Here is a 25,673-nt window from a genome sequence, read left to right as displayed (position 1 = left end):
GAAAAACAACCTTAGATCTTATCTTGCCGATGTTGGCAATCCACGGATCAGCCAAAAGACAAACCTGCTGGGAACATTGTCCTCTCCCTTTTGATAGTTATGTAGAGATAGAATATGCTTAACATGAGAAAGTATAAAAAATTCTTCAAAAGCATACAGCTTGTCAAAGTATGAGTGCACAAGAAAGAAAGGAAGAAAGAAAACCCTGATTAAAACAAAGCAAAACCTACATTACACACATTTCTTCTTTCAAAGCATAGAGTCTCTAGACCTTTCCAAAGAAAAAGCAGCCAAATCATTACAATAAAATCCAAACAATACATTTTCCCTACCCTCATCTTTAGAAGAGTAGAACTCTGGGGGCTGAAGGTATCCAAGGCAGTTCAACCTAAGACATAAACCAGAGATACAGAAAATCTCAACTCCAGTGGTTTAAGCTTGGCAAAACTATGGAACACCTGAAATTAAGGTTTTACAATGGCGAATGCTGAGCAATTTGAGAAACAGTCAGAGGCAGGAGAGCCGTGTAATGAGTATATTCTGTATGTCGGTAGGGTGTGTGACTGCACATTATATAACAAACATATTTTCATTTTTAAGATACAAATTACGTGTTTCAAAGCAGCTATATACCTGCCAACTGCACATTATTAAAAAAGAAAGAATGATACAAGCTCGCACTTTCTGTGAAAATGTACTGGAAAGAACACGTTCAAGTCCCTTACGTTTGCCACGATGCTGCTTAACACCACATGAAAAAGAACCAGAGTATTCACCGTTTGTTTAATTTGCAGAAACCTATCTTAAATGCTAGATGTCCTTGATAAGAATGTAAAATATGGTATGAACCAACTAGATACCGCTTATTACCTATCACTTTTATTAAAATATCATCCAACATGCAGAAAGTTTCAGTAACTCCCACTAGCTGAAGGATAAGCATGATCGCGGTCTGGATGCACTTTGCTACCTTGCGTATCACGGGTTTGTTAGCAGAACCATCAGGAGTGAGGTATTCTCCTTTTCTTCCTGCTTTGGTTGGAAAATGATGATCTGTTAAAACTCAATTTTGTGCAGAAGCAGATTAATTTTCAGAAGCCAGCAGAAGCCAGCAGAAAACTAACTCAACAACAACAACAAAATTGCCAGCTTTGCCAGTAGAAATATCTAAACAGTCTGTTGACTTGCACTCTGTGCACACATGTGGAAGTTCTCATGGTTCAAATTTTTTCTGAAGAAACTTGGGGTTCAGTTTCATCCTACTAAAGGGAGGGAACACTTTTGAAATCTTCCTGCTCAGAAGATAAAATCTTTCCTCCAGGCCACATCATATCCCAAACACTTTCTGGATTTCTGTGCTGTCCACATTTGCCAGTAGCAGAAGGAAGAAATACAGCGAGGAAAAGGGGCAATGATGACAATTGATTTAGCTTCACAGATTTTTTTGCTATCTATCTGTTGGATGTTTAAAATACTACACTTGTCTGTTTATATCAAAGCTACACTGTTGAACGTGCCAAGCACCTTCAGAATTGGCTTAAGCTAAGCACATACAAACCCACCGAAACCACTGGGGAAACTTACATACCAGAAGTTAAATTTGCAAGTTTAGCCATCAAGTATCTGGGAAAGCAACCATAACAACATTTTTTTCTGTAATCAGACAACACTAAAATCAACAAGCTTCTGATTTGAGATTCTGGGCATCTCTTTAATGTATGTCAGTAATAACAGACAACTCACTGCACGCTCATAATTGTTTTGTCTACGTGCAGCTTCACACAACCAAGAAGAAGAAGAAGAAGAAGAAGAAGAAGAAGAAGAAGAAGAAGAAGAAGAAGAAGAAGGAGAAGAAGTACCAGCAGCAGCTTCAGCTTCAGGACACATAAATAAAGGAATTTGTATAAGGAGGACTTCCAGACATTTTGAAAATGTGGTTAAGCCTCATAAAAAATCCCAGTGTGGTAATCCAATACATGTATGCTTATTGCTGAAGTGTCTTTCTGCAGCCCAGAGAAGTTAAATTAATTGTTTCATTAGTTTACCATAATCCATAATTCCTAGCTCCAAATCTCTTTTATTTATTGTCTGTCACCATGAGAATAAAATCAGATCAGCACAATTTATAAAAACAGACGAGAAGACTGCAATATACAAAGCATCTTTTCTTTACTAAATGAGTTTATATGACACAATTCTCAACCCCTAAAAAATATTTTCAAATGGCGTACAGTTCATTACAGTGGGTTTTATTATTTTTTCTATTCTAGTAGCACTTCAATACTTCTTTGAAGATCAGTGGAATAAGTATTCAATGTTTGTCTCACAATAGTTCCTAGAAGTCTTGACCACATTTTTACCACGCTATTACCATGCTATTACCTTGACCATGCAATACACATGGATTCTTGGGGCAGAAAAGACATAAATCTTACCTACTGAAAAAAGCAGGCAGACAAAAGAAAACAAAGAGAGACCTCTGTTCAGTCTTTCTACAGGTCTGATTTTTTTTTTTTGTAAAACAGAGTTCAAAACTGCAGAAAAAGCCTACAGTTAACCTAGGGATTAAGACCAGATTTCTGGGATACAAATGTATTTTCTTAGTTGTATGGCTGGTTCCAGATTTATTGGATTTTTCTTATTACTATATTGCTTAGAATGGATCATAGCAAAAAGCAAGAGAAATACAAATAATATATATGCAGTAATATTTCCATTGGATAAACTATTCAAAAGAAGATAAAATCCTATGCCCAAATGTCAAAGGCTTATATATGTGTATGTGCATACTTTCACATATATACATATATATACACAACACCTATATATGACTGCAGAAATTATGAAGCCAGAAATCCAATTCCACCTATTGCATTGTGTCTAATCTCACCATGTTTCCTTCTATCCCTGCCTTGCTTACATAGAAGTATACACGTATTCCTTGATGAGTAACAATGCTTTGAAGATTGAGCTGTTGAAGCATCTTACATGTATGTCCATTTTCCAGTAAAACTAATTCAAATTAGTAAATACTAATAGATCTTAGTAATTTATACACCCTTTGTTCACAGGGAAGAAGCAAGCCAGTGGCTACTATTCTGTATATTTCTGAGGAGTTTGCTTTCATTATCCCATACATTTAGACAAAACAAAACAAAACAAAACCAAAACCGAAAAAACAGAATCCACCTGACACCTCCATTTTGTGATGAGAAATCTACTGTTTGATGTTTCTTTCCCATACTTTATACTTCAAATATTTTACTGATGGAAAAAAAAAGCAAATCTAACATGTACTTGTGTTTTAGTTTTCCTTTTCAATTATGGATAAGAATTTGATAGTCAATGGTCCTGTTTATGCTATACTTTATGGTCAAGTCCTTCTTTGATTTGTCTTATGGACAAGAAATTATTTCAAGGCCAAAAAGCTATTGCTTTACAGTTGTTATTTAGAGTCTCCTATTGTCTAAAATAAATTGTCTTTCTGGTAATCACATGATGGTTATATCTCACAAGTATATCTAGTGTGTTTCCTGTTTTGGGTTTGCTTATTAAACTGAAGAAAAATTCTCAGAAGCTAGTGGTGGATGGGGAGAGACTGAATTGGCAGCTTTATTATAATTCAATTTTTTTTTTTTGACAAAGGCGTAGGAAACGAAGAAAACCACATTAAGCATAACAACATAAATGAAGGGCTTCAGAGGAGTCTAACTGCACCAAAAAAAGTACCATCTCCATCCAAGGATATTTTGGCCCTTCTTCGTGGTATTGTAAGTTGAAGTTCATCCCCTTCTTCTAATTTTGCAATGCCTGTCAAAAGATTTGGAATATTTTAAAGTTAATATTTCAAATACATTATTTTCATAAATGGTATTCAAAAAGTCATTACATGTCATCTTATAACTATGGCTTGTTTCTTGTGATGAGTGCTTTTCTATCTTTAGGTACAATCTTAAAAATTGCAGCCTACCCAGAGCTGACAATTAATGTCCTCTGTGGAGGTGGAGCTACTTTCCATGCTGCACTCACCATGTCACAGTTCACTTAAGCAAACGCTGCAAAAATTTATAACAGTGGCGTACCCAGATTCCTCATGTTATGGTGATGTGACAGTCAAGGTCAGCATTGCTGGTCTAGACCATCCTGTTCCCACACTTCTGGAGGACGTCTCATGAGCTTTACCAACCAAATGAAGTTACCAGACATCAGCTGATCCACTGCGACTGCAGAGCACAAAAGTCTTCTTCCTGCCAGCCGCACATCAGCTGACGTGATAACCGAAAGCACCTCGCCTTCAAGTTGCAGTCACTAAGCTCAAAGCACATCTAACATCTGCTGCGACACACGCTCAACAGCATGAGATATTGCAGTGACATTTAGTTTTCCAGTGAAAGCGGAAGAGTGGGATTTTGGGAAGCAGGAACCATGAAGTGGCTGGATGGAGTAGAGATTCTAGTTAAGAAAGCGGGGGGAGTAATACAAGGGTGAAATAAGAGGAGAGATGAAATTGAAGGAGGTTATGATGCCAGAATATGTGGGTGGAGGGGCAGAAAGTTAAAGAAAATGTTTGGACAGCCTTAATTGCCAGGAGGAAGTAGCTAATTTATTTTTATTTGGAAAAAAAAATAGCTTCCTTCCCCATCCCATTTGTTTAATGCCATTACTTGCTAACAGTCAACTCCATCACTCAATGTCACCCACTTTTTTATAAGGCATTGAAAAATTCACACAGATCTTGCTGGAAAATAACAAAAGAGAAAACCCTCAAATCCACTATTAAGGGGGAAAGACAGATAGGTAAGAGCTACTAAACGAGATTTAACAGGCCTTGATAACAATTCCTTAAATGCTACTGCAGGGATAGACATCTATATTGAGCATTGAGCCTGATGGACTTGCATTAAATATTTTAATTGGTCTTTCTTGTTGTGTTTGTGCGATCAGAAAGAGTTCCTGATAGGAATTAACTATTTTTCATCTAACCAAAGACTAAAACTGCAGTAGCCATTAAAAGGATTAGAGAATTAAGCTAAGAAATATCTTTGGAAATCCCACAGCAAGGTATGCAAAAATGGGGTGGCTAAAATTAATGTATGATGTTTTAAAGTAGAACATAACTTCAAAATATTTTATTGGGATAACTAAATGTGGAATTCAACCCCTAAGTTAAACGGAGTTCTTCAGTAAGGACAGTCTGTACTCCTTTTGTCTGCTTCAGGCATCTAACTGAAAGTACCGAAGTATCTAACCGCATTATACAGTGAATGGAGAGAGGGGAATTGTTCAGATCACCTCAGTTAGATGCATACCCTCCAATTACCAGTACTTTATATAAAACTGTATTTTTTTAAAAAGTAATTTTTCAATTAACGAGGTCCATGAATGCAGTCCGTTTTCTTTTCAACTGCCACAATACTTAATCGCCCAACACTACAGATTCTATTTGACACACTTTATTTGCAAACAAAGAAAAGGAAAATGTAGATGTTTACCAGCAGTATAGCAAGAATTATTCGGATAAGACTGTGGCATATTTTGGATGCAACGAAACAATGTCACCAAGCTGAGATCATCACCAAACACATGGGCCTTCTTCCTCTGTATTAGGTGTCCCATAGCAAATGTTGTATCTGTGTATAAAACCTACAGAATGAAGAGGTGCAGACTTCAAACATACTGTAAACGTGTTACAAATCCTTTAAAAAGTCAGATGCTGAAAGGAATTGAGCTTTCTCACCTGACCATATATGAAAAAATATCCTGTTTCTTTGATCACTATTTTATTTCCTTGTTCTTCCAGAGCTGTTCCACGTTTAAAGCTCAGAAGCCAAGGGACAATGCTTGAATCATCTAAAAGAAATAATAATTTTTAGGTAATCAGAAAGAAAAGTTACTTTTTTCATTTTCATCTGACAAAAAAGTATCAAATCTAACTTCCAGTCAAGACTTCCAGTCTCACTAGCTGGATTTCCCTACTGAAAAGAGGATATTTGCAAGAGCTGTCCAGATGCAGAGACCTATTTTTTTAATTTTTTTTTTCTTAAATTCAGCAACATAACACATTACTGCTTTGAAGCTAGATAAATTTGGGTGGTAGAGTTAATACATGGAATAATTAGCTATAAATCATGGAACATATTCTTACCTTTCTGTTGGATATCGCTTTTGCTGTCAGCAATCAGTTGCAAGCAGGCCTGCAGCACTGCAAAGTGAAAGCGTTTTGAAATCAAAGACATATAAACCAGTAACAGAATAGAGTAAGTTTTTGAAACTACCTTAAAAGAAAAGGACATGAAAAAAAAATCTTCTCTCGGTCTCACCACTTTTTTGAAAACATAATCTATTGATTTTAATGCAGATCTTACTCAAACGTGCCAAAACAAAATTCACACTACAACACGTACTAGATAACTTTCGGAGCTCGTGCTGCTAAGCAGGAGGCCTCAGATAGTAGCATGAGTAATACTTGCTTGTTTTAATCTCTGGTCCTAATATAATTGAAAAATGTAGCAGTAAGTCAAATGAGCTAGGAATCATCAGATCAGTTAGCCTTGTTAATTTTCTAAGCAAAAGCTCAACCCTGCCAGCTATGACAGATATCAGATTTTCGAATGATGTTTACTATATTGTTTAAAGAAATTACTTCCCAGTCATAGTTGCTGTAAAGTGTTAGTCATACATACTAGTTACATGGTACTTTCAAAATAAATTAAAAAAAAATCCATATGTTTGTACTTTCAGCATGTTTTCAGATACCCATGCTCAATCAACCTATACTGAGACTAAGAGGGAAGATACAGAGATGAGTGTTAATAAATTAATGCACACATAACAAATAGCTTAGTATCTCTCAAAACTAGTGCATTACTCATAACTGTGGATACTGGTGACACCAATGAGAAACTGGGAGTTTGATCAGCAAGAAATATTGTGGTATGTTAAAATATAGGCTCGCAAGTGAAACAAAGATCTTTTAAAAAAAAATCTGCCTAAGCTAGATGTCCTGACAGGATGAAAGAAAAAAAAAGATAGAGCAGATTTTAATGAAAACATCTGGTTCTAGTGCTACTTTGAAGGTTGCAAAACAGAGTGGTAACATTTACTGAACTTGACAGAAACCAAATTAATTTACTAAGAAACAAGAGAAGAAAATTCTGCCGTAGACTGCTGAATCTACATTTTTCTTTATGCCTTTTCAGGTAAGAAAGCTATGGGTCACATTTGGCCACTCTTGCTGTAATGGGAGTTGCCCTACTCCATGGGATCCTGTTTCTACATCTGCCATCTGGTACCCATGGTGCAATCAAGTGCCTAGCGGCACAAACCTCTTGCTGCACGGCAGGTATTGAGTTTTGTTTAGAAAGCAGGCTCTCTCTCCAAGTCTCCTTTCCAAGGGGCCTGCCTGAAAATACCAAGAGAGTGCTGGATGCTCACCAGCACTCAGTGGTGCCAACTGGCAGCGTACAAAGGTTCAAGCGCATGTCTGGGAACACTCCAATGTCACAACGATTGCACAACCTGTGAGCCCTACTTACATTAATGAAAATGCTATCCTGCCAGCTCCTGTCTCCTACACTGGAACGTGTCCTTGAGTTCTCTCAGTGCTCAGCAATAATGTGCCAAAATCTATAGATTTTCAAACCAAGAATTTAAAAGCATCTGAATGCCCTGCCTTCTGATAAGGAGTAGAAAAAACAAGCTAGCACAAAATTGAAAAGGTATTATACTTCAGTCCTTTTTCTATCACACTTGTGAGTGACACAATTTTCTGAAAAAGAAGCTTCCAAATAAAATCAAAATGTGCTTTTCTCGAATTGCACACCAAAGCGCATCAGACAACCTATTTCACAAGGTATTAATTCACTGTCCTTTGGAGCAAGTGCCTTCCTAGTGAATGGAACTTGCTGATTCCCTGATATTTCAGTAAGGTAAATAAAAATTTTCATTCCAGCTTTTAAGAGAACTCACTAGTGTGGCCACTGGATTTTCCACTAACCAAACAAGAAAGAATTTGTTATGATTCACACTAACCAGCTGCTATCCATCTGGGTACCAATGAGTAGTATCCACAAACAGTGAAAGTTAAGGCTACCTTAGCAATTCTTGTTAAACCTCGCATTCTTGAAACTATCCCGATTCACAGTTTGCAGGTCTGGATTTAAGTTTCAGTTGTTTGCAGCATTGAAATACTAGTCATCATTACTGAGAACTGCTACACAGTAATTAAAATCACCAAAAGTTCAGTACAGTCTGAGACCTTTTCCATCTTTTAAAAGCACATACCAACTCTGCTTCATTCTATAGATATCAAATCTACATATATTCTCTAAAAAAAATCTCACTGTCTCTTTTTTAGTGTATGCAGATAAAAATAAGGCTCCACAGAATACATTAAGCTTGTTTTTCACGGAGAAATATGGATATCACAGTGTCATTCCTGACAATAAAGAGAACAGGAACTAACACTGTGTCCTTTTTACCTAAAGCCACAAGTGACAAATAATATCTAAAATAGGGTTTGAGGGATTGAACAACAACATGTTTAAAAAAAAATGTTCAGAAGCCAAGGCTGACACATAACTATTTCCAGTATATACAAGTACTTTGCTTTGACCTCAGTGGAACTACATACATGCTTAAAATGAAGTAAATCATTGAAACAAATTCAGAGTAAACAACACTACTATTAAGGAGAAGATATGGATATACAGAGTATATTTTCTGGGTAAATTAACAGGGATATTCTTAATGTTGTTAAGAAATGTTAGCAATTCTATTCCAAGAAGGACCCAAATCTTACCTGAAGTACAATATCAAGAATATATGCATTACAATATATGGGTTGAATAGTTACTATCAGTACTGAGCAGAATAAATCAAAAGCTCTACCTGAATGCCCTTTAGTCCAACGTAAATCAAACATGAGCATCAGCTTTGTAGTGTAAAGGATTTTTGAATAATTAATAATGCAAGCAGAATACAGGATTCGTAGAATACATCTTAAAAATGTGTAAAAATATCTATGTCACCATAAGGTCTAGCTGTATAAAACAGAGTGTGTCTAGAACAATAAAGTGTGCCCCATCCTCTTGTAACTTCATATAAAAGCTTTCCTTTGACGACCATTTTTTTTTTTCTGATTTTAACCGCTCTGTGGGGTATGGGTGGGGAGAAGAACATTTCAGAGTCTGTCTTCTTCCATGAACAGAACAGCCAATTCTGAAGAAATTACTGACTCCAGATGCCTTTATAAACCACAGCCAGCACATGAAGGGATGTGTTCTCCACCGGTTGAGCAATGTAACCACAATTTAAAAAAAAAAAAAGCTAGCTTTTGCAGCAGGATAGGAACACAGCCTTCTGCATAACTGCATGATTTAAAACCTGACGTTGGTAAAATCAAATTTGCCCTCCCATGCAAGTTTTTGTATTATTTAATTGCATAATCATTTTGATATTTTGCAATCTAACTTCATAATACATCCAAACAAAATTACAAGTTTATTATCTGTGAACTCATGCACACATTTTTAAGATTTTTGTATCATCTGAGATCTGAGATATCTATCTCATTTTTTGCTGAAATAAAAGCAAATAAAAACTCTGAACTTTAAAAAACCAGACCTGCTTGTTTAGGTTCCTTCTTTGGTCTAGGTTTGTTCTCTATAGACTTCCTGAAACATACTTAAACACTAGATAATTCAGTTTATAAATTATATGCATGTTCTTGAACAATTTGCAGTTCTTCCTTTAACTTCTGCATTTCTTATCACAAGAGATCTTCTTTTACTTTTTGCTTGTACATTTTTATAGACTAGTTAATTTGGTGCTTTTTAAGTAAGAAGCCTTTATATGGCATCAATCGTGGATTAAATCAGTCCCTGCATTAAAATGGCTTGGTCATAGTTACACATGTGACTCACGTCTAACAACTATCTTCAAAGTTCTGGTAGTATTATTTTGACCTTAATAGAATTACCAGTAACATATTACAATGAGAATAAGAAGAAAATAATTTACTAAGAATTAAAAATATTTCTATTATACAGTATAAAACAGAATATTGCTTTTAAAAATTAGAGCCTATCCTATTTTGTGTATTTTTGATTGCAGTATTATGCATAATACACAACACTGATTAATTCATTAAGTGGAATTCTTCATGTAAAATTGCAGGCATTGCATCAAGTAATTTTCTATACTTTCACATAGAAAGGCCTACTTCCTTTTGAGTTAGACTGTTGTCAGCAGAAACAAAAAACAATAACATATCTTTTCAAGAAGTAGGCCTTTTTTATTATTAAGAGAACTCTTACATTTCCCCTCTTCAAACAATATAATACAAAGTATTTTGAATATTTGGTGAGGGGAATTTTGTATGTGGCATTTGTTTAGACTAGTAACAAAAGGTTAGGTTTCCTGAGTCAAAGATTGCTAAAGTCAAGTTTACTTGTAAAAGTTCGTGCTATCCCGCTGTCACAGAGTTCTAAACCAAAAACACACAGTCAAAACACTTCTAATGGACAAGTGTACCAATTTGCCAAAGCAAATCTATCAATTTGCCAGTAATGCAATCATACCAAGAACAATGGCAAAATTCTCAGAACTTACAGACCCTGCTTGTATGACAATAGTTATTTCCTGTGGACGCAACTGATACTGGGGTAGAACCTGGGAAGCGCTAGTCACAAGTCAAGTTATCCTGCCTCACTGCTTTGTGCAATTACTTAGAATTTCTCCTCAGTTCCTTCCATACATGCAATCAGACTGATTGAGATGGATAACCTCAGTACACCAAAGTAAATATTGTCCATGGGTGCTCCAATCTGATTACTGCAGAATGGTGCCTAATTTGAGTTTATAGACGACCTCATGCTCACCTACCAAGTCAGCCACGGGAATCAGAATCCCACAGTAATAACCAGAATGATGCACAGAGACAGAGTGTAAACGAAATGACATTCATACATTGAACTGCCTTAGGTAATGGAACCTATATCTTGTTCCTGGACTCAAGCGCACATACAGCTTAGAGAGAAACACGCAGGCAAGGCAATCAATAATTGAGAACAGGGTGTAAAATTCAGGAGAGCTTTTTATTGTGCAGTGATTTTCCTCTACAGACTAAATTTATAAAAAGAAAGACAAATAAAGAAAATTACATCTGTTCTTATGTGTCCTGATATGACATTTGCCAGAAGTGGTTAGATGATTTATCTGCGTGCATATTAATAATATGTACCTTTCAAAATCACCCATTAACTCCTACTCATTGTATCAAGAACTCTGGTTCTGACTGCTAACTGTACAGCTTTGTTTGGAATTGATGCTTGAAACCCATCTCTTCAACCTACTTGAGCTGGAAATTTTCTCAAGACACAAAATGTACAACTAGTGATGACTAATAGTTTTATGCACGAACACAAGCAAATGCATACCCCATAAAAATACGAAAGAACAACATTGTGTTAGATCCATTTTCCTTCACTTGTCACTTTAATTAAAATTCTAATTTGTGGCCACTTCTATGCACAAAACATCAAGCAAATAAAAAAAAAAAGTAATTGAAATTCCATATGTTCAAGAAGTGCTGTGCTGGGCATAAAAAGAATCATGGGACATCCATTTCTGAAATTTATTAATTAGAATTTAAAAAGAAAACAGAATGGGACCACAACTTTATTTATAAACAAAATAATGGGTTTATATTTTACTTCTGCTCTCTGATGAAGCACAAGAGAAGCAATTGTATATCAGCGACATTTTCAAGTATTCACTTTCTAAGGAATTGGTCCTTGTTAAAGTGAAATTATGGGTCAACAATTAAGTGTGAGACCAGACTCTACTTTGAGACCTCTCTGAAGCAAACAGAAATAGGACGAGAAAAAGGCACCTCACTCAATACCTTAATTTATCTGCCATTGTACCAGAACGAGTGCAGTGCATCTGCAGGATGATTTGGAGGCTGCCAGGATGCCGGTACACAGAAATGGATGTGAGAAGATCAAAATGCAGGGCTAGTAATTTTGTGTACATGACCAAGTAACAGCCAGGATTCAGCACCATGAACAACACCAGGGTCTCTTATTTCACTCACTCTGCTAAAAAAAAATTTAACATTGACCAGTAGGTTCACGGTCAGTAGGTCATGGATCAGTGAAATCCAATCTGAGAAAATGTAACATCTTACTGCACTCTGACAAACTAAACTTGTTGTAATTACAGCAGGCAGAAAGGTAATCCTGTCTAACAGATGACCTTTTATATAAATGGAAGATTTGTAATTTACTTTTTTTTTCTTTTTTGTATACAAAATATACATTTTAGAAAATGGTTGTGTTAGAAAACAGTTTTGTGCTAGGTCAACCTATGTAGCTTTTCCCTTTTAAATGTATGTTCATATTCTGTGCTTTCTGTCATCCATCCCAAACAATTTTAAAGCCAGCTGCATCTTTAAAAAAAAACCCCAAACCTTACAGAAATAAGTAGCTTAATTAGAATTTTATGTGAATAAAGGTGAATAGATATAAACAGGGGTGGCTACCTGATGAGATGAACTTAAGTCTGCCAGACGCACAGCTGAGAAGCCCAAAACCCTCCTCTCCTCCATACACCCTCAAAAAGCAGTAAGAATAAAGATGAAAGCTACTGTGAAGGGCACTGGATAACTTGCAGAGTACTGATGCTATAACATTATTTTAGAAAAAGACATTCCTCCTTATTTTTATGATACTTGTACTTGAGATCACTAGCCTTTGTTTGGGAGACGCTAGGGTGGGGAGAGCAGGGAAGCTCTGTGGTTCCCGTGGTAGGAAACAGGATACAAGAAATACAATTTAAGCAATCTTCTCCTCAGCCCTGTTTGTGAAATCACTGTTAGCCAAGACCCCAAAACAAAGATTACCAACAAAATAGAATAAATCCCATTTAAACCTATGGATTTTGGATAATGTCCTAAATGAATATTTTCTTTTGAGAATTCTGGAGGTAAATAGAGTGATTATACTCTAGAACGTAAATTTCATTTAGCTTGCTGAAGCTTAAGTGAAATACATTTCACATTAATTAGTCACTCAAAAGCACAATTTAAGCTAAGTTTGATTTAGTCTTTACTACAAATTACTCCATATCAACTTCCTCTATTAGAGTATGTACACAAATTGTTACCACAGAATTCTATATTTCATCCTATCAGGTATCGTTGTGTTTAGAAAGAGAAAAAAGAAAAAAAGTAGGCACTTTATTCCCAAATGAAACAAATATATTCCAGTAATATTCCAACATTATAATACACATCAGAGGTCTTTTATGGAGCACAGTCTTCAGTGCCCTCTGCAGCACCTTTTAAAAAGGCCATGATAGAAAAAATCTCACTGGATAGGCATGCCTTTATTTATTTTGCTAATTATATTAATAGATTGTTTTAATGCAGAAATGATGCTAAACATCTGATTTCCTTGTTGTCTGCCTCTCTGGACAGGTACAAGCCAGCCTTTCTCTTTGAAAGCTTCTACTTCCCTAAAGTTAAGGAGCTTTCTTGTTACTTCTCTCTTTTAGGATGAGCTAGTTTCCCAGAAAAATGACTTGGCATTTTTAATAATAGCTTTCCCTCCCTACTATTGATCAGAGAGAAACAAGTTAGGCATTACCTTGAGCTGAGACTGGTGGATTTAGAATTGAGCAATTTACAATCTGAACGATTTAAAGTTGCGTTACTCAACTCTACTGCACCATCGAGAAATACCTCCATTACAAGAAGATTTGGGATCTAATGTTCAAAGTTCAACCTGCAGATAGCACAAATATCTGGTACCTTAAACAGTATGGTAACCATTAAGAGAATAAACCGTAAGAGAATATGGTAACTATTAAGAGAACTATTAAGAGAATGGTTAACACCATTCATTCAGCAATAATTGTAAAAACCTTAACGGGCTTTGGAAGCACGGATCGGCTGACAGAAGATATGAGTCGAGCACTGCTGTTTTTCTCAAGACGGTATGCAACTGCGGCATCCCAACCCACTCCACCACGTGCTATTTACCTGTTTCTTCTGTGTGGACAATAGACCTTCTCCCCCTGTTTCTGCTCCCGTTCCAGATTTCCTTTTGGAAGCTTTCAGCTGGGCCAGGACCAGGAAGCCTGTTCTCCTAACAGGGAGAAGCAGCAGTCAGTGAAAGCAGCCTCGCATTTGCTCGTCCCCTGGAAGCCGAAACCCTCCCCTCCAGCTTACCTGCCTGGCGCCAGCTGCAGACACTTGCAGGAAGGAAGAAACAGGGGTACCTGCTTTATTTTCGTCAGGGGACACGGGTGGCCGGTCTAGCAGAGACCTTGCCTGGACCCTGTAGATCAGCTCGTTGCGCAGAGCTTCCAGTTCTGTTTTCAGGGTGATAACATGGTAAAGAGACACTGCTGCAAGACAAGAGGACAGGAGCATTGCAAGCCACAGGAATGTGACAGAAAAAAGTCCCGTGGTGCCTGAAGCAGCACCAGGGGGGGCAGAGGGAGAGGAGGCGGTATCCTTCTGTTGGATGACGTGCACACACTCCACGGATTTCATCGCTGCTCTTTCCTCACTAAAGCCAGAGGGAGAGTTCAGCTGTCCCCTTCCGAGGTGCAATCCATGTTACCAGTTGCTCTCTGAAACTAAGGGCATCCAGAATAAGTGAACAAAACGCCCAGATCATTTCCTGTCATATGAAGCCGTTGATAGAACCATTAAACTTAATGTACAGAGTGAACGTCTAAGATTCAGTCTCCGTTTAGTTTTCGTCTTTCTGTGCTGCATTTTGGAAATGAATACTTTCTCATGAGCTGCTTGCTCAATCTACCTTCCTCCTTTCACTTTCAACTATATATTTATGTGGCAGCTTGCTATTACCATTTCCCATTGTCTTCGAATTTAGGCACAGCCGGTACCACTGGTAATTTAGAGCCTTATCTAGAAGTGCAGGAACAATGTAAAGTTTCCTGGCAGCATATCACCCAGTGCTAGTTAAAAGACACACACATATGACAACGCATGTGCCTCTACGTATCGGTAGGTATACAGATGTACTGCGTGTGTACATTGTATCATATATATATTCATATCTAAAGTGCCTACAGAGGGGACAACCTATTCAAACAAAAAATTTTGTGGTTTCCTAAACGCTGTAGTGAAAAATATTCCCAGGTATGACTAACAAATTACTGGTCTCTCAATTGTATAAGTTGCAGGCTCTGCAGTTCAGTTCATCATACTAACTTGAAAAGGGATGATTTTTATTAAAACTTATCTAATAAATATAGTTTCTCTACAGAATTCAAGGACCTGAATTAATGCAAAAGAGGACAGGGGACACAGAAAAGTGGGGAGACAAAACTTGGGGGGGTGGGGGAAACTAGAAGGGGTGAAAACTAGAGGATGGGAAAGAATAAGAGAGGGGAAAATAAGAACGAAGGTGGGGGGGAAGGGCAGAGGGGTATAAAAGGAAAATAAGATTATATATTTTTTTTTAAAAAACCCAAACTTTAAATACTGAAGTTTTTTCGGATGAATCCTGAGTGTCTGGATTAAGCTCATCTTTTTAAGATTTTATTAGTCCTTTCATCTTAAAACCTTGCATTAGGAATTCCTTCTTTCTCTGCAGCTAGCTAAATATTCCAAACATGTTCATATTCTTTTTGTAGTGTCTTCTCATGCAAAAGTAAAGTTCTACTCCTTTGTTAAACGTTTCAGTGGTCTGGGACAGAAAAAAATGATTGAAAAGCATCACAATTAGGGCTAAAATCAATAAGTCAATCTCACCACTGGAATCTAACTAACTGGAATCTTACCATGTAAGTAAAGTTTTATCTTTGCAAGAGAGAGAACTTTTATAGGTCTGTCTGAATACTGTGTAATGAATCTTGATGGCAACACTTGTCAGAGTAGTTCCAATCAAGTTGCTTCTGTTGGGAAGGAGAAAGAAGGTGCAACGACAGATGAACGTCTTCTTTAGCCTCTCCCACTTCTATGTCTTAAGACTATGAGAAACTGAGGGTTAGTATAAGCTTTATCATCATCTGTTGTGAACCAAGGTACCCTTTTCCTTACTTTACCACCTCTAGCAACCACCCAATATCCTGGACAGACAAGTAATTATTTTCTTAAATGCAGAGGAAAAAAAAAAATTCTACATGTCTTAACATGCCCCTAAAAAGGCACATACATACTGTGAGAAATGATACAGAAATCAGTGCAGGGTGGAATAAGGGCAGAATGACATACTGTTTCTGTACCTATTTTCAAGGCTAAGTTAAGGTGTAAATGGGGCTGCGTTTTGAAGGAAATTTAAGATGAACTAAGGTAGGTTTTTTGGAACAGAATAAGCAATTATTAGAACTAAGCAGACATGCCTTGAAGTATCATTAGACATCAGAACAGTACCAGCCTAATACTGACTGTGTTCCAAAAATAAAATGACAGTTGGAAAAGAAGTGCTATTTAAGGAAATTAAACCAAGTGAGGTGAGAGAATGGAAGTTATAACTAGCTACACAGAAATACTGAGAAACAATTGGCCAGTGAGGTCTCTGCGGTCATTAACATATAAGAAAATAACAGGCAGGTATATAATTAGCATCAATCTAGGCAGGTATATAATTAGCATCAATCTAGTTGCTTCTAGAGAAAATAGGCTGTTCCCAGTCTCCACACCTTCTTTAAATGGGGTCATTATTTGGGCTGACAAAATAATTGTGGTGACACAGAGAACTTCTGTAAGACATCTGGCTTTGTCTTGCTTACCATTCTCATAAATGAGAATTTCAAAGGGGAGATGAAGAAAATCAAAGCAGCCCACTCTCGGCAAATTGTTAAATTCAACAGGTATTTCTAGTTACCTATCATAGGGATCATGCTGTTTGCAACCTTGTGTTGTTCTATAGCTTCATAAGCAGTTAAATGATTTGAAAGAAAATATAATTTTAGACAACTTTTGTGATGATGAAAATATAGTGGAACAATCAATAATGACAGTGAGAGATCAATCATGAAAAACAACACGAATTGACTAGAAATAGACTTAGCTGAACAACTTCCATTTTAACACAATCAAATGAAGCTTCAGTAAATTGCAGACTACTAATTACATTAAAGTAAAAACTCAGAAAAATGACTTAAATCCCTAAAAAACAAAACATGCTAGTTGCAAAGCCTAGAGCGTGGAGTCGGCGCCTCCATGCTTGCCACTATGTCTTGTCATAACACACTGTCCTTATGATTCCTCTTGTTGTCAGAGCTGCAAAGTAGTCCTTAACCTGCTTAAAGCAAAGTCAATGAGATTAACGCGTGTGCAGTTTCTTCTGCGTTTTAAACTAAGGTGTGCCTAAAGAGGACTAAGGAGTCCTCAGCTCAGATTAGCCTTCCATTAGCAGACATGGGAGGGTGTTGACTCCAGCTGAACATGAGCTTTCAGTGGAACTTTCTTGTTGAAATAGAAGTATAATATTTGGATATATATGCTGGAGCAAATTATTAAGCAAAAGTAAGAAGTAACTGTAACCATGCTTTTATATCGACAAAAGTGTTAGCATATAGCTATGACTACCAAAACCAAACAGTGAAAAGGGTTCAAAACAAAAATCCGGAATGAATATAAGAGGCCTAAAGAACTCACCAGGAAAAGGGTGTTCAGTTTGTGGTTAGCAGCCTGCTTCTACTGGCCAGCTTCCCTGAAAACCCTTCTGCAAAAGTTTGTACCCTATTAACTGTTTTTGGCTTAAGACACACATGCTATGCTACACACGCAACAAGTGACTACTTCAAACCTAGTTCGAAGCAGCATTTTCCAAACTATTTCTAGAAAATAAAATGCCACTACATTAAACTGCAGAAACCTTGTCCTGGCCATCTAACTCTGGAAGGAAATAGGAATAAACCCTTATAATAAAGGTATTCTGAAAATATGGTTCTATTTGGCATGCACAGTACAGTTGATCCATGCACACACAATGAATCCAACCATGTAGTGCCTCCTTAACCCAAAAAATTAGCTATGTTAAATACTCAGGTTGACTGACAAAGGGTCCTCTTTAATTTAGCCAAGGAAAGCTATTAAAAAATGCCTTGGCTAGTCTAAGAATTTTACTTCACCAAATCTTTTACTTTTGGGAAAAAGAACAAACTTTTAGATAAAACTCAAAATAATAAGAAAAAAAAGCCATATTACCGCTGAAGACTCTTAAAGGTAAGAATGTTTCACTAGGGGAAGTGGATTCTTGAACAAAATCAAGGCTGGTTAATTCTTCCAAGGTATTACAGCAGAAACAAGCCCTGCAATTTGTGCAAGCAATTAATTTTTTTCATTTCCGTTATGCAGAGTATCAGATTAAATGATCAAGATGGGCCCTGCTAACCTGCAAATTTATAAAACATCATCACTACATCTGTGGGGAACCAAGGCAGAGATAGTTAGCAATCACACAGGAAATTTGTGGTTGAACCAGAAACTGAACTCTTGATTTCCTGAAATCCAGTTCTGTACTTTAACCACAAAAGCGTCTTCTTTGAGGGGGAGGAAAACCCCATAATGAAGTTTAACACAGAAAAGAGAAGCAGATTATTTGAATATGAAGACTTGGATAAAAACCCAATTTAATGAAGAAATTTAAAAGTTTACTTAAAAACAAATCTTCCGTTTTTAAAAAGGAGGCCGTATAGATGCTGCAGTCCAGAGATCCAGGCAAATGTCGATGGCCATACTAAAAGTACACCTCCAGTGGCAAAGGTCCAACTTCACATACTTCTGAGGTAGCCACAAAATGGAACTGGTGCATGCAGTTATCACAAAAAGAAAGAGGCCATGATAGCTTGCCTTACTACATGAGACAGTGCAGAACAGATAGAGGAGCAAAGAATAAGCAAAGGTTCCATTTTAAACACATTTAATTTCAAGCTCTTTCTGAAGATGGACAAAACGAATGGGCTATTTTGGAGTTGATCAGAATAAATCCTATATGACAGTTTTCTGCTATTACAGGCATCTCTATTAGGCATATTCATAGTTAGCCCTCTGAAACAGTACACATTCCCTTAAAGGACACTTAATTAGTTCTTTCAGCCATTAACTGCAATTTAGAATCATAGAATAGTTTGGGTTGGAAGGGACCTTTAAAAGTCCAGGGACATCTTCAACTAGACCAGGTTGCTCAGAGCCCAGTCCAACCTGACCTTGCATGTTTCCAGGGATGGGGCATCTACCACCTCTCTGGGAAACCCATTCCAGTGTTTCACCACACTTGTAAAAAATTTCTTCCTTCTATCTAGTCTCAGTCTACCCTCTTTTTGTTTAAAAGCATTACCCCTTTTTCTATCGCAACAAGCCCTGCTAAAAAGTTTGTCCCCATCTTTCTTATAAGCACCCTTTAGGTACTGGAAGGCTGCTATAAGTCTCCTCAGAGCCTTCTCTTCTCCAGGCTGAATCAACCCAACTATTTCAGCCTGTCCTCATAGGAGAAGTGCTCCAGCTCTCTGATCATTTTTGTGGCCCTCCTCTTGACCCACTCCAACATGCCTTTCCAGGGTCCATGTTGTTCCTGGGGCTTTCCTGGGCCTGAGGGGCCCAGAGCTGGACGCAGTACTCCAGGTGGGGTCTCACCACAGCAGAGTAGAGGGGCAGAGTCACCTCCCTGGACCTGCTGGCCATGCTTAATTTGATGCAGGATACGGTTGGCTTTCTGGACTGCGAGAACACAGAGAGAATTGTTGGCTCATGTCCAACTTTTCATCCACCAGTACCCCCAAGTCCTTCTCCTCAGGGCTCCCCTCAATTCCTTCATCCCCCAGCCTGTATTGGTACCGAGGATTGCCCCAACCCAGGTGCAGAACTGTGCACTTGACCTTGTTGAACTTCATGAGGTTCACACAGGCTCACTTCTCAAGCCTGTCCAGGACCCTCTGGATGGCATCCCATGTCTCACGCATGTCAACTGCACCACTCAGCTTGGTGTTGTCTGCAAACTTGCTGAGAGTGCACTCGATCCCACTGTCTATGTCATTGCTGAAGATATTAAACCGTACTAGTCCCAGTATGGACCCTTGAGACATCTCTTGTCGCCAATCTCCATCTGGACATTGAGCTGTTGACCCACTACCGTTTGGATGTGACAATCCAACCAATTCCTCATCTACCAAATCGTACACTCATCAAATCCATATCTCTCCAAGGATGTTGTGGGGGATCATGTCAAAGGCCTTACAGAAGTCCAGATAGATGACATCCATTGCTCTCCTTGTTCACTGCTAATTTTCAAGGAGATGTCAGGGTGGTTGAAGTGCCCCAGCAGGACAAGAGCCTGCGAGTGCAATGCCTCCCGTACCTGAAGTAAGAAGGCTTCATCAATAGGCTCCCCTTTATCAGCCAGCCTGTAGCGGACACCGACCACAAGGCTCCCTTTGTTGCTTCAGTCTCTAATTCTTACCCATAAGCTTTCAACCTGCTCATGGCTATGCTTCAGAGACAGCTCTTCACACTCCTATCCGTTTCTTGATGTAAGGGGCAACACCTTCACCTCTCCTTCCTTGGCTGTCCCTTCTGAACAGCCTGTAGCCACCGATTGCCACACCCCAGTCATGGGATTCCTCTCACCAAGTTTCAATAATGGCAACTAGGTCACAGCTTTCTAGCAGCATGGTGGCTTCCAACTCCTCCTGTTTGTTGCCCATGCTGTGTGCATTGGTGTAGAGGCACTTCAGCTGGGCTGTTGGCTGTGTCACCTTCGTAGAAGAACACCCCATAATTCCTTTGGGGTATTTCACTGGTGTTTCCCTCTTGGCTCCTATTACCTCAAGATCTCTGGCTCATCTCTGGAAGACTTCAAGTGTGCTGCAGTGTAGCCTGCACATATCGGAGCACTAGGCTGAGGACCCTCACTAGCACCCTATCCCTCTAACTTTGGTGTGTCATCCTATGGCTTGTCATGTGCAAGCCTGGTATTGTCCCCCTCCCGCTTCGAGCCAGGTTTAAAGCTCTGTCAATTAGCCCTCCGACCTTATGATCAAAGACCCTCATTCACACACTAGCAAAACCAGGTAAGTTCCTGCCTCACATATGCATCCAAAAATCAGTCTATTTGTGGATACTGTGCTCCTGTAGTGTGTATCTTATATCCTATTATCTTAAATTTTTGGAAGCTGTTGAATATCTTGCAAGCAAAGGATGTATTATACAAACAGTTAAGGTCCTATTTGATATAATACGTTGTTAAAAGGAAAAAAAACCCAAAACTATCCTGTGAGATTTTTCTGAAGCAAAAGATGTATTCTTCTCTCGTTGCCTCTAATTTCAAAATTGCCTAGGATAACACGAGTGCCTCTGCACGTTTTAGGTATGCCATGCTTGATTTATTTCTTGCCTAAGGCTTTATTTCTCTAGACATCTAGACAATCTGGGTCCAAATCTGGCATGCAAACTACACAAAATAAACATAGAGCCGACTTGCAGCTATCATTACTTTTTACATGGTTATTACAGTGCTTTCAAAGAGAGTAGGAAATGGCACAGGAAGGAAAAGCAATTATCATAGGTGTCTGACAAAGTATGCAGCAGAACCAACAAGAAATATAAAATTTTTTTTTAAATATATAAAACATAAAAAGAAAACACAAGTTATATAAGACAAAAGATATATCAAGATATGTAAAACACAAGACAAATACCACAAGATACATAAAATAGAAAACACAGTATTTATATACTACAGCAGCTTAACGCCAGTGTCCTCCCCTTCCCCCCGCCCCCATGATGTTATAGCGATTCCTTCTTACTGCACAGGAGAAACGGAGCTCTGTCATACAGCTGTAGCTCACTTCTCTTATAGTCTCACTGCCTTGGCTATCCAGCAACACAGAGTATTGCATTTCTCCACCTCTTCGACACTATGCAACTTGACAGATCTTGCACAGATGGGCTAAAAATGCGTTTGTATGGTAGCAAAATAAACAAGGAGCCATGGCCCGTCATGTGGGAGTGGCCACTCTTCTGCTGCTACAGCCTGTGGACCTTTAATAGAGGGCACAGGACAGGCATACGAGTATTTTCAAATCATGGCGTTATTTCTTCATAGCTGTATATAATTGCTACACTGTCCCTGAGTCCTCAAGGATAGAAAGGGAAGGGTTCTCTGCCTGACCTTTCCCTTTGAATTTTTGTAAATAATCAGCCCATACCAGATGTAAGCATAACACAAAACAGCTGTAGAACTTCCTTTCTTTCTGTATCAAGCAGCAAAATCCGTTCCTTAGTCGCTTGTCAAAACTAGCGGCAGCATCTCTCCAAACTTGGTATGTGAACACACATTTTATGTCAGCAACCTTGCAGTTTTGCGTTATCCAGCTCATTGCTTAAGATTATTAAAGGGGTATCTCCAAATTTCATGAGTGATACCATGTTCTGTAATAACAATAAAACCAGGTCTGCTCTTAAGCTCTATGGCCTTTCAGAGAAAGAAGAATAACTGTTTTTCAAGACATAGGAGAGCTATTCTGCCCCCACCCAAGCTAAAGCATAACAAATTAATCACATTAAGGTTTTCAAAACATTTCCAGAAAATATTCAGTTTATCTTCCTTATCTACTTACAGAGAGAGAACTCTGTAAAAAGTCTAAAATGAAGACCCTGAATAGGGTCCAACAAATGATTTAAAGCTCAGGCATGTTCAATATCTTTGGAACAAATAATTTTTGTTTAGACAATGGTTCAGTATTTTCTCAAAACCTTACCTACCTATACTTGAGCTTTTTAACAGACAGCAAGTCCCCTGCCTTTGGTTTAGGTTTGATTTCTAGCATTTTAGTTTAGATGTTCATATGCCCTTAGGAATGCTTATTATGATTTAAGCAGCACCTGCAAATTCTGAGAGAAATTCAAACACTATATTTTACCTTTGTCTATCTGATATGAAAACCTATACATACCTACTAAGCAAATGAATATAACATCGTGCAAGATTACAGGACACGCTTATGTTGCACTTTGTAGCCCAGCTGCTTATCAATTTTCAAATAAGAAAAAGCAAATGCAAGGCTTGGAGTAGCACTGTGCCAGATATAGTGACATAGTTCACAAGACAGCAAATTGCTTTTCATTCAAGAAGAGCAGTATTCACATGAAGTACACAAATCTCAGTTGCTCCTTTACATTCATTGCTTCTTTTTCAAGAATTGGAATCTTTTTTTCCATTCAAAGCTATTAGGTATCTTGAATAAAGCGTCAAAATGTAACATCATCCCCCCTACCCCTCTTTCCTAGGTATTGGATTAAAATTGAACTATAAACCTTGCAGTAATTCAGGAGAGGACACACATGTTGCTGCTTTAGAAAAGGCAGCAGTAAATCCTTATTTTACAGGTATTCCGCATTAGCCATGCAGGATGGAAGCAGAGGTGATAAAAGTTTAGTTATGCATTTCTCTGCAAGAGAGTAGAAATTGCTTCAGCCCAAGTATCCCACTGCAGCTACATCAATTCACTACAGAGCTGCTAGAGTGGCATTATAGCATTTAAAATTGACATTTAAAATATTACCAGCAACAGGTGGTAAAACTAGTTGGAAACACTTAAAAATATGTATCACAAATATGTGTCACAATATGTATCACTGCATCAATTTATTTTATGGCCTCAAGTTACGCTGGGGGAGGTTTAGATTGAATTTCCTCATGGAAAAATTTCCTCAAGGAAAGGGTTGTCAAACAGTGGAACAGGCTGCCCAGGGAAGTGGTGGAATCATCATCCCTGGAGGTATTTAAAAGAGGGGTAGACGTGGTGCTGAGGGACATGGTTTAGTGGTGTTTTTTGTCAGAGTGAGGTTGATGGTCGGACTCAATGATTTTAAAGGTCCCTTCCAACCTTGACGATTTTATGACTCTGTATTTCCTAAGTGACATATTTATGTCACTTACAATATTATTATGTCACATATGATGGTTGGACTAGATGATCTGAAAGGTCCCTTCCAACCTAGGCCATTCTATGATTCTATGATTATTTGGGGGACTTCTCTTAGTCCCCCAGATAACAGAGAAGTTTTGAAATGCAGGATGTATTAGAAAGTGATGGAGAGCTATCACATATCAGTTTTACTTATTAACACTTCCCGAAAGTGAGGATATGTGGACTAAGCTTAGAAATAGATATTTGCAATATAGTTTTTCCCTGCTGTAATTGGTTTCCACAAACACTACATCTAACAATGCAGATGTACATTCCACCTGCTCTGGTTTTAGTAACATCCTGGTTTGAGGTAAACAGAATCAACTTTTTGTTCAGTAATTTTACTTATCTAAGCCGCTTCTAACTCTCTGAAATTAACAGCGTGTTGTGCCAAAAAGGGTTCATTCTCAGTGAGATAAGACCAATGTTTACAATTATTGCCAAGAAATGGTATGCAGTTAGGCTCTTGCTTGTACTTATTGCTATAACAACCAAGGTCAGCTAATTTTGTTATTTGCCCCGTTGGAGGGTCGGAAGCGGAGAGGCATAGAGGGGTCCCACCTGCGGGGAGGAGCGGACAGGACAGGTGACCCAAAACTGACCAGCAGGGTATTCCGTCCCATCTGCCCCACGGTCAGTGTAAAAGCTGAGGGATCAATGGGTCAGTCTCTTTTCTTCAATGGCCGACATCTGAGGAGGACCCTGTCTGTTCATCTGCCTTTGATCCCGATCCGTGTGTTCCTGACTCCACCTGTGGAATCCAGTTCCCATCTGTTGCTGAGTCCAGTCTGGGACTTCCCCAGTGCCTGCCAGTGATGTCGTCCTGGGAGCTTAATACGGTTTTGTATATACTGTATCTATTTTATTATTTCCTTTTTATTTTACTATTAATATTACATTGAAGTAGATTAGTTTCTTCTAAACTCGTAAATCTCTTTATCTCTCCTCCTTCTCTCCGTGTCCAAGAGATGGGGGGAGAGCATCTGTCGCCGGCCATTGGCCAATCTGGCCAAAGCCATAACAAGTAAGTAACTGAAAAGGATACCTTGAGGTGGATCAGTTCCCATGCATACAAAAATACCCCCGTACACATACTGAACACAGGCCACAAACTAGAGCAAGACATTAACAGCACTTTTAATGTATCAATTTATTGCATATGTCAGTACATAAAAATAGAAAAGTGTTTTTTGTAAAATTAATTTTATTGTAAAAACCAGACTAGAATGAGAATGTAAAACTTTGCCACAATTAGCACATATACAGTAACATTTACGCTTTGTCTACAAAACTTAAGAATACTTTATAAGACATTTTTGCTTTAACTATATATTAAAGAAAAATAAAATAAAAAGCTTGCATCATATATTCAATCACTGTTTCTGAATTCGAAACACAAGTGTTATTTAGAACTTCAATATGCTATTTACACTTCAGCGGGGTTCTAATCTAAATTATACAAGCAGGATGGCATTGTAAATTATTCTTAATGGGATACTTCAGGCTGATCCCACTACATGCAAGAGGCACTGATTTTATATTTGGCAGAAGTGCCCCTAGCAAAATCATCTGTCTTTAACAAAAATAAAAATGTACTTCTCAGGAATTGAATTACGAAATACAAATGGAGGTACGTCTGCATCTTTTTGCTAATAGAAGAGACCATACCTTGGACTCTCAATTCAGCCTTGCATTCGTCACTGTGAACACCCAACGTG

At 38.1% G+C, this 25,673-nt stretch overlaps 1 protein-coding gene across 3 annotated transcripts; it reads right to left on the bottom strand.

Moving 5' to 3' along the window:
- Nucleotides 1–2,122: 2,122 nt before the first annotated feature.
- Nucleotides 2,123–21,885, bottom strand: TNFSF13B (TNF superfamily member 13b). Of its 3 annotated transcripts, none has more exons than XM_063346641.1 (7): nucleotides 21,819–21,885; nucleotides 14,234–14,646; nucleotides 14,045–14,150; nucleotides 6,146–6,202; nucleotides 5,738–5,850; nucleotides 5,493–5,643; nucleotides 2,123–3,810 (listed from the first exon to the last, which is right to left on the bottom strand). In XM_063346641.1, the coding sequence occupies exons 2-7, from the start codon at nucleotides 14,558–14,560 to the stop codon at nucleotides 3,698–3,700; spliced, it is 867 nt and encodes a 288-aa protein (XP_063202711.1). In that variant the 5' UTR covers nucleotides 14,561–14,646; nucleotides 21,819–21,885; the 3' UTR covers nucleotides 2,123–3,697. The 3 variants fall into 3 exon arrangements, with proteins under 3 accessions (XP_063202711.1, XP_063202629.1, XP_063202542.1); XM_063346559.1 differs by having other exon boundaries at nucleotides 21,790–21,834; XM_063346472.1 differs by lacking the exon at nucleotides 21,819–21,885 and having other exon boundaries at nucleotides 14,234–14,747.
- Between the last annotated feature and the right edge of the window lie 3,788 nt (nucleotides 21,886–25,673).

This window comes from Chroicocephalus ridibundus, chromosome 1 (assembly GCF_963924245.1).
Source record: "Chroicocephalus ridibundus chromosome 1, bChrRid1.1, whole genome shotgun sequence".
NCBI classification, from domain to species: domain Eukaryota; kingdom Metazoa; phylum Chordata; class Aves; order Charadriiformes; family Laridae; genus Chroicocephalus; species Chroicocephalus ridibundus.
Note: the sequence above shows the minus strand (reverse complement) of the source record. Positions and strands in the feature narration are given on the sequence as shown.

What these genes read in the sequence shown, in the direction of transcription:
- TNFSF13B (XM_063346641.1), bottom strand. Translation starts at nt 14,560, where the DNA reads ATGAAATCCGTGGAGTGTGTGCACGTCATCCAACAGAAGGATACCGCC. An exon ending in TGTCCACACAGAAGAAACAG is followed by an intron (nt 6,203 to 14,044) that starts GTAAATAGCACG and finishes TTCACTTTGCAG; the next exon opens with TGCTGCAGGCCTGCTTGCAA. An exon ending in ATTTTTTCATATATGGTCAG is followed by an intron (nt 5,644 to 5,737) that starts GTGAGAAAGCTC and finishes TTCATTCTGTAG; the next exon opens with GTTTTATACACAGATACAAC.